Raw genomic sequence first — 9,876 nt, 5'->3', positions numbered from 1 at the left:
GTCCGGTTTGGGATATTCACCGTCAAGCATCACCGCAGCTCGCCATTCAAAAGGTAATTGTGCATTAGATTGCAGGACGGTGTCAAACACTGGAGCAATTGAGGTGGCACCGGAACAACAGCAACAGCAAAAAAAAATGGCATCTTACAAGAATCCCAACCACTGGCAGTCAACCGACTCAACCGAATCATTTCCGGTACCTCCTGGTACCGCGTTGCCTGACCCAATCGGTAAACACATCGCCGTGCCGGAAGTCATTTTGCCAGTATTATGTAACACTCGCATGGTGGCTGCATTCATTTCCGCCATACCCATGGATCGACCGTTCGCCTCCATCATCCTTTCTTCCGTATTTCGAACGTTCACAGTGACTTCATTCAGCTCGTACGGGAACTCGTCGCCATCCGGTTTTCACCATCCGCGTGTGTGTGTGTTCTTACCATCAAGAAATACGTTCCCGATTTTTTTCTATTCTTTGTTCTTTGTGCGACATTTTCTACCATTTCTTTCCCGCCGACAATAAATTAACTGACGGTGACGCGTCCTCATGGAAAGGAGGGGAACCCGTTTTGCTCGTTGTGTGCCATCTCAAGTTCCTTGTGAAATTCCGGGAACACTACACTACACGCCCGGCCAATATCATAACGTGTAGCAAAAGGCGAAAAGGGACACGAAAACACGTGGCCAAAGAAGCTCGAAATAGCACAACGGTGCTAAGGCACCGCAGCAGGTTCGCCTATATGCCGAACGCATATTCCATCAAACGGGAGGAAAAACTTCCATTCCAAAAGTATGCTTCTGTATGCGAACGTCATCGTAAGAAGCGGGAAGCAACAAAAAAAACCATTTCCCGCCCCGTGGGCTAATCCAGGCAACAGCTCCGTCCAAGCGTCAAGAGACTGGTACACGTTCAGCGCGTTCCATTAAGCTCACTTTTGGGTAGCACTTTTTTCCATCCCGAAGAGAAAAAAGGGCTTTCGCGATGAGAGCTTGTAGCCGTGTGAGATGAGTTTGGGTGAAAAGAGAAAACTCACCGTGAGCAAGTACAACTCACAGCAGCCACAGCCCACGGTGCGCTTCCACAGAAAAAGCGCTTTCCGTTCGTTCTGTCAACCGTTCGGGAATATGTAAGCTTCGGTGATAGAAGTGTGGCTGCTCATGCGCTTTACGGCAACCATTCGAGAGCCTGCTAGGATGGAAAGCGGAAAAAGAATCTCACTCTCTTACAGAGGCACACTAACTCAGCATCCCACTAGCTGGGATGTAGTAGCAATAGCAACAGTATTCTACCGAAAGAGACGAGAAAGCTAGAGGAGATTCATCTAACGAAAAAACTCTCAAAACCCGAATGTTTTGCTGTGGCGGTAAGATCCAACACCGCTACCGTTAGCAGGGTGTGGAGCATGGATCTTTAATTTTTTTTTGCATTTCCGTGACGCTTTTTGCTCACCCCCGAAGCCACAACGACATCGCAAACCGACATCCCGACTGGTGCGCCTCTAGCGGGCGACTCGGAGAGCAAAACGTCAATCGCCGAACGAAGAAAACGTCTGCGGACGTGTGTGTGCTTACCGTATTCTTTCCAATTTTACCACCGAATTGACGTATTTACCACCATGGCTGGCTGGCCATCGTGTTCCGGTGCGATAGTGTTAGCATAAATTCGCGCCTACCTACTCCATTTGCGTGCGTGCCTTACGGAAACGGATCCGGAATTTCTTCTACAGCATCCCACTGACTGCTACTGCTGCTGCACAGCATCCCTGCTAGGTGCTGTATTTATTTCTTCTGCCACCAGCTGTCAAAAAGGACGAAAACGCGCCCGTGTGTGTTTGTGTGTGTGTTTCGGTGTTGTTTGTGTGTGCACGATTACAACGCGCGTCGTGCAAGCTGACAGATGAACCGACACCAAAGCATCGTCCATTTAAGAAGAATCTTGTGATTCCCTTCCGTCAAGGATGCCAGTACTGACCTGCCGGTGTTCGCATGTGCTCGATGAAACGGTGCGTAATATAGTGCGGTGTGGCTAGTGACTGTGGCAAAACCGATGCTATGTTTCGCCGGGCATTCATTTCCCCGTCGGTGGCCTGGTAGAGACTACTAATCCGCAACATTGACGGATGCGTGAGTGTTAGGAGCGGTTCGTTGTTCCGCACCTCGATTGACAGATAATCAGTGTATCGTTCGATATCGAACAGGCAGAAAGAAACTCGCAAAAAAGGGCTCGAAAGCCGGTTCTACTATAGACCGCACACAAACACACACAGAAACAAAGCATAATGGGACGAATTCCCTGCTTCCGGCACACGCTGGCGGACCGGTGGATGACGATCGGAATAGTTTTGCTATGCATGGTCATCGGTAGTGTGTGGGCCAATCCGGATGCCAAACGGCTGTACGATGATCTGCTGAGTAATTACAATCGGCTGATAAGACCTGTCAGCAACAACACCGACACGGTGTTGGTAAAGCTGGGATTACGATTGTCACAGCTGATCGATCTGGTAAGTAACTTACATTCGGCAACTAATTCCACTATAATACTGGCGACAGTATCAGTTGTCGACAGTTAGAAACTTCACTGCGAACTTGCTAAAGCTGCACGTTTTTCTTCAAGTCGCAACTTTCATGTCGCTGTTCATTTGTAGATGAAAAAAAAGGATGGAATTGTTATAAGAATAAAGACAAAACCGAATTACTTTGCCACAGAGTTTTCCATTTGATAATTCTCTAACTTATACTTAAATATCTTACTTACATTTTGTGCAATATACCACCGAATAAATAATGAACGCATGATAGCACATGCGCACGTAGCAAATAATTTATTTAAAATGGACCATATTGTTGGATGATCTGTCACACAAAAATTCTAATGTTGAAAAATGATCTCGAAATGTTAACTTTTGGGTCGGTTTTAGTTGAGTTATCCGTATGTCAACTAACGAGATGGACATTTCTCTTAAGTGTGGCATAAGCATGATCTTCGGTTTCTCTTCCAATTGACTGTTCGACATCTGTCAAACAAACCACCTATCGAGTTACTAAGTCACTCGTTGGAAGGTAATATTATCCCAACTAGTGACGTCTGACTGTATAAGCATTAAAGGATCTGAATCAGTTACAATCATTCATTTCATGGGAACATTTTTATTAGAGAGCTTTTCAAGTTCTAAATATAAAGTTAAGAAGTTATTTCTGGATGCTTTTCAAGTTGAACTGGAATTCTTCGGGAACCTCACTTCCGGACCATTTACATACGGATATCAATTCTGTTTGAAATTTCCAGACTGAAACCCCGAAAACTTTTAAAATGTATAAATTGCAAAAGATTTGGAAGATGTAGATTAAAGATTTAGAAAACCCAGGCATTCGCAAATCTAAGTACACAAGCTGTATAGACAAAACTGATTCCAAATTTGCAATTTTAACTTCAAACCCCTGCAAGTAAGGAATTTTTGTCCGGAAACGAGATTTATCTGACAAAAATTTAAGATTGTTTGAAGGGATCCACATTTACTTCAACATTATCCATTTCATAAAAATGGCTGCAATGTATATTGATGATACATATGTCATGTAATATTTAGTTTTTTCTCCTTCACTGAACCCCCATTAGTCAGCTAGTACGCCTGGAGTTGCTTGAAAATTATCCACAGTGAAACTTTTTAAATCTTCACTACATTTGCTTAAATCACCTTCAGCATACACATATTATACATGCAAATTTGATGCATGACTAGCAAAGCCCAAGAGTATGTACGGGCGGCTGTGTTTGTGCTGTGCAAGGCATCCAGACCTAACCAGTCGCTATTCATCATCCGTTGCAGCAGCATCTTATGCGACCACCATTCGGAAATGAAACTGATTCTCTGATTTTTTTCACAGCCGTGTGCAACACACGACACAGGAGGATCGGCTCCCTGGCGGGATCTCCATTGAGGGAGAAAATCTCAAATTTAATTTAAATCAACCATCCACTGGCACATCGCTTATCCCTGCGACGAGTGTCTCGAGCACGGTTTTTAACTAAAGATAATATCTCCCCTCCCCCGCTTTCGTGCCCAAGCACTCTTACCGGTTGCTTTTCTGATGGGCACCGATTGCATCGAGTACTGCATTCGGCTTATGCTGATCTGAGAACCAGTCTGTTCAGAACCTTCCAGCATGCACCGTAGCGTACTGAGCTCAATCCTTCGCTGCCACAGATTTGCGGAGGCTTCTGCCAGAAGATGGAGCATGAAGGTTTTTTGGGGGAAATTTGCTGCAGAACCGCTGATGCATAAGTAAATTCTTGTTGCCCGATTACCGCACCGCTTCCGCACTCTGTTCCGACCATCCCATCCCCCATTCCCGGCATATCTTCGCGTGCAACTGCATCGGCACTGAAAATCACCGTCCCCATTATGCATGCATACACTCGAGTATGAGAGTGTGGGAACATGGATCATGGCACGGTTTTGAAATAACGAGCAGTGAAAATAACTGCATCTCTACGGGCAAAGACTTTTCTAATGGTAAAGTGCTCTCCGGTTGAGCAAACCATGATGGGATAAACAGATATGCCGGTACCCCGTTAGTCGCTCCCGTTCGCTTGATGCGAAGTCGCCGGGAAATGAAATTCTATCCACCATCACCATCACACCCGCTGGTAGGAAACGAAGTGCTAGAAAAATGGATGGATCCTGGTAATCCGAGACGGGGTGCATCACATCGGTGCACCGTGCACCGCATCGCCGAGGCAGCTATCTTTTACAATCAAATTGAGGAAATATAATTTCAACCGTCACTGCTAGATAGCCATCCCATTCCGTGCGCCAGTGATACACCGAGAACACAGTTGGTTACAGTTGTATTATGTTTTTTTCCTTCTTCCCATTACTTTTCCGAAGCAGATAACGTTTACTGTCTTTCCTGGTAGCTGGAAATTGTGGTCCAACGAGAAAACCACGAACAAAATCCATCCGCTGCAAACCAGCAGACAGCTGAAACCGAAGATCCAACGGTGGTCAGCGACAAAGTGGATCAATTGCAATAGCGTTGACGTTTATTTCATTGCAGGCGAGCATAACCAATCCATCTCGCAACCGTGCCCTGATGGAACACCAAGCTCGATTACGAGGTTAATCTTTTACACTTGATCTATCCGGGTGGAGCATCAAACGATATTTGTTCTCAATTCTCAGTACCATACAATCATCATCAATATTTCTATTTCACTATAATATGCTTTTTTCTTCTCTCACTTTTTCCATGTACAGAACTTGAAAGATCAAATCCTGACGACTAATATTTGGCTGGAGCATGTAAGTTTTAAAACAGTTTAACCTTATGTGGTAAACTTTAAGCATTTCATATTAGAGATATTTCATTGAAAGGTGCATAATTCTGATTTCGTTTTTAAACATTCAAAGTTTTTGAAGTCTATTGTTTCAAGTTGGATCCATTTTTGAACTATTTTCAAAATAAACTGGAATGTTGATTATGTGCAAAGCTTTTTCAGCTCAAAACTGTCAGTTGAGAAATCTTTAAACAAAATTTATTTTCGTATGAAAAAGATCAAGGAAATGGGATGGATTCTAATTCTACCTAATAGTACTCCAATCCATCTTGAACATTTTCTGGAAACACCTTTTACTTTATAACTTGAACTTGAAAAACCTGAAACAGACTGAGCTACTTCCTCTATCTCAGCTTTCATATGTTTAAGATTCTTTCGGTTCTATTTCTATCTAAGATTCTAAGATTTCTATTTTAAAAAAGGTGTTCATTAAAATTATAATTTAATTTTTCCTTGGTTTGTTCGTTCGTTCTTAATAATTCTAAATTTATTATAAAATATTACATCAACATTCAAGTTGTTGTAATTTATTTCACTGTTTCCAAACGACAACCAAAAGCCGTAATGCTTCGTATGAATTTAAACCTACCGGTAAACCATATTTTCACGTACTACTGGCCAAAAACGTCAGCAACACACAGTGGCTATCCGCTGTTCTCTCTGCAGTTACATTAACTGACGCCCAAACCACTCAACGGTTCATTTGAAAAAAAAGGGCCCGACCCAACAAGGCACATTTTAAGAGACGGGTTGACCAGTGCCTTTTCTGTCCAGTAATCACGTTCATTAAATAAATTAAAAAGGCCTGTTCAAACAAACGTTACGTACGAACCTTTGCCACATTCGAAGGTACTATAGACGAAGTGTTTCTTTTGCTGACATCACCCATTCGCATGCATACGGTTCAAAAGTTCACTACCAACTCTTTATCACAGCCTTTTTACACGATTTGTGTGTAGCTTCCAGAACATCCAGGGACGTACTAAACCTACCATGGCCTTTCAAGTACAGCCACAACTACAACTACAACACAGTGATGAAGGTTTAAAACACATTCCGATTTTTGGCCGGAATGCCGCTGTACGGTAACGCATATAGCCAACAAACAAGAACCGCGATACGCACCGAACACATTTCTGTAAAACCTTTTTGCAATGGTGACAGAAAAGACACAACACCAGTACGTTGAGTTGTTCTCTGTCGTTGTCCATGCACTTTTTACTCCGATCAGCAAGCTTTTCCACTGTCAAAAACAAGCCGACATCCATTAACCAAAACAGCGAGTGGCTACGTTCCGAAAGCTGGCTAAAGGTCACAGAAGAAAAAATCCGAAATCTCCATTTGGACGACAAATGTTCACACCATTGCAAGTTGATACACCACCTAGAACACGCAAAAAAGATACAAATACCACTGATATGCTTCTGACAAGCAAACCAGATCTCTACTGGTTGATTGTTTCGGGTTGTATCCAACGTGTCTGTTGTTAACGATTCGTCTGGTCCAGGTGTGTAACGCTACTCTACTGAATAGTACTAAGCTGCTAGCCACCACCAGCTACTCAAAAATACATCTAACGAATTCGGAAGATCGTTTCCGAATCACAACCACTTATGACACATTTTGAGTTGTATCCTTCCATTAGAAGTGGGCGAAGGAAAAACAATTACTCCATTTCGTTCAAGTTTAGTAATCTCCATTTTATTTCTTTAAAAAGTTCTTTTATTTTTTATTCTGTTTTATAAAATTCTCTTATCTCGTTGAAATATAAAAAATTTACTTATTTTAAATTATCTTCTGCGTTTCGCTGAATCATCTCATTAGGAATGGCAAGATCACAAATTCAAGTGGGATCCTGCAGAGTACGGTGGCGTCACCGAGCTGTACGTGCCTTCCGAACACATCTGGCTGCCGGATATTGTGCTTTACAACAAGTAAGTAGCGTGAGCATATTGTTAAAGAAGTTTATTAAATAATTACACATAATTAGTGAATGAGAATTATAAATTTCGTGACATGACATTTTACTTTTTTGTGCCCAATACTGTGGGTTTGACGGGGTAATTGAAATGTTCGCTGAGATGATGTTTTTATTCAGTCGTACAATTAACTCATTTAGCATGTTCAGACATTGTACAGAAAATGGCGTTGACTTGTTCAAAAAAGCTGTTGAAGAACTGTTGGTATTTGTGACTGGAAATGCTATTGCAGGCGAAATGTTGAGCATTCGAATCCATATCAAATCCGCAGAAAAGGTGTTGACTGCAACAACATTTAATAGACGAGCTTTAGGTTTTTTGAACATATCCACGAAATCTTCAACTCAATTACATGTTCGAAATCCCAGTTTATGTAGCCTGGGGAAACTAAAATTCAATCTATGTATAGAGACGTATGATTTTCCTTAAAATTATTCTTCCTTTTAAATGAATGAAGTTTTAAGAATGACTTCCGTTTCAACGCTATATTTATAATAATAATTTATAACCTTGTTTAAACCTTCACAAAATCGTACCTATGCTTGCCACCCATTACAGTACAATATTCCCACAATGAATATTTGCAGTGAGTTTTTATTCTCAGCTATTTTTCCTTCTTCCTTCATCGCGCGTTTCCACCGTACGGTTGTGCGGTGGGAAAATGAAATGACGTAGGCGTATGCTAATAACGCACTGTCATGCCCGAACCGAAACGTGTTGCGCCTGTACTGTATAATGGTAGCTTGTCAATATACCTACCCCGGGTACTGTATGGCGCTGAGCATCATCTCACCGATAAACATTCATCAGTCGGCGGATAATGATACCGGAATCGGAGCGCGTTAGGGGAGGCCCGGCCCATCTAAATCGCCCATGTAGTCACGTTAATGATGCTCATCTATCGAAGCAGTTTCGCCAAATTGGTTTGCATTATTTTGTTGAAATCATGACAAAAGTCGTCCCGAGTTCATGAAATAGAATTGACTTACAGTGGACATTTGAAACGTGTTACCTAATGAGCCTGCATGTTTTGTTTCCTTGCTTTAGCCCATTAGAAGTAATGGATTGTTTTATCAGCATTAAGAGGGGTTTTCCGGGTTGTGTTACACATTGCTGCAAACTGAACTGACTAATTTGTATCATTAGCTAGCGAACGTATTTTTGGTACTTTTTGTTGTTTGCGACTAAAGCGTTGAGAAAACAAAAGTAAACCAAACTAATGAATCATTATATTTATATTTTTTAAATATATCTTAAATTAGTTATAAAATCAAGGCCAACATTTAAAAAAACAACACCCATTTAACATATTTAATTGGAAATTCGACCAAAAATTATCATCCTCACCTTTGACTTCTCTAACGAAACGTTTTGATTTGATTGGGACGTACATGTATTTATTTGTCTGACAAAGTTCGCTTCGTTTGCAGAAAAGCTTTACTTATTAGAGCATAAAGTTTTTACGCCATTTTTGTTCGTCCTGATTGGTCGCATGGTAAGCCGACCCGACCCCAAGACCTTATGTAAATGAGCGATCCTAAATTCAATTATTTTCCCCCAAACCAAAGCATCGGAACCAACCAGCGGGCGAAGTGTTTAATGTGGAGAAAATGTTTACGGCAAACGTTGTCCTGCCGTCCGCTCAATGAAAGCTGACACACGCACACAAGGGCGTGTGCACATATACACAAACCCCAATCCGCAGTTTTGGTGCCTGAGCTTGCATAAGCGAAACACGTAGTGAAGTAAATTTGACAGTCAAAGTCAAAACTAAATAAAACAGTCAACTTTTTTGCGTAATAAATCAACTGTGCACAAAAGTCAACAAACGCACCCTTCGCTGCTTTTTGGCGATGAACTTGTCGGTTTTATCTGTGTATGTGGATTGTGTGTGTGTGCGAGTGTTTTTTTCTGTCAACTTTCATGCGATTGCTGTAAACTTTTAGCAAGGTTTTTTGTTGTTGCATTTTACATCCCTCATCAGAAGTTTGTGTTCTGCACTTACTGTATGAAAGGCTAAAATTCAATTGTAAAAAAATGCCAACCGGAAAGGATTTTTTTGTCTGATACTGTAAAGTTTCACTCTTTTTTCTGATAATTCTAGAAATGTTTGTCTGCTTTCTTTAGCTAGATTTAAATTTGCCTCAGTTATACAAAAAGCATTTTCCTTTGTTATAATTTATTATTCCGTACAATTGCTAAAAAGACGAAAAAATAAATTGCGTGAACAACAACAGTATTACTAGTACAAAAAACAGCTCTACAAGAACAAAACCTTGCACATTTGTTGAATAAAATATTAATAACAAGAACAAACAACGGGCAACTCTGCATTTACATTATCCTTACCGGTGGTTGCGATAAGCCACGAAAATATGTCAGCAAGTGTCCGGGAGAGACAGAATCGTAAAAATTCTAATGTACAGTCTTCATACCATAGTTATGATGTGCTAATATGAGTACCCCACACGGGCCACCCACGACTCACCCACTGACTCGTGCGAGGGAAGTTAATTAAAATACACAACTTCGTCGTAAGCGACAGTGAGGTCCTTT

At 41.4% G+C, this 9,876-nt stretch overlaps 1 protein-coding gene across 2 annotated transcripts in view; it reads left to right on the top strand.

Moving 5' to 3' along the window:
• The first annotated feature begins 1,119 nt into the window (after positions 1 to 1,119).
• The window catches only part of LOC125764698 (acetylcholine receptor subunit alpha-like 2), a 36,938-nt gene continuing 28,181 nt past the window's right edge, over positions 1,120 to 9,876 (top strand). Inside the window, exons 1-4 of one of the 2 annotated variants that reach the window (XM_049429209.1) lie at positions 1,120 to 1,364; positions 1,459 to 2,504; positions 5,262 to 5,306; positions 7,166 to 7,275. In XM_049429209.1, coding sequence (XP_049285166.1) covers positions 2,280 to 2,504; positions 5,262 to 5,306; positions 7,166 to 7,275 — 380 coding nt within the window. In that variant the 5' untranslated portion in view covers positions 1,120 to 1,364; positions 1,459 to 2,279. Of the gene's footprint in view, positions 2,505 to 5,261; positions 5,307 to 7,165; positions 7,276 to 9,876 lie in introns of both variants that reach the window. The other variant, XM_049429208.1, reaches the window with a different exon arrangement.

Source organism: Anopheles funestus, chromosome 2RL (genome assembly GCF_943734845.2).
Source record: "Anopheles funestus chromosome 2RL, idAnoFuneDA-416_04, whole genome shotgun sequence".
In the NCBI taxonomy this organism is placed as follows: domain Eukaryota; kingdom Metazoa; phylum Arthropoda; class Insecta; order Diptera; family Culicidae; genus Anopheles; species Anopheles funestus.
Note: the sequence above shows the minus strand (reverse complement) of the source record. Positions and strands in the feature narration are given on the sequence as shown.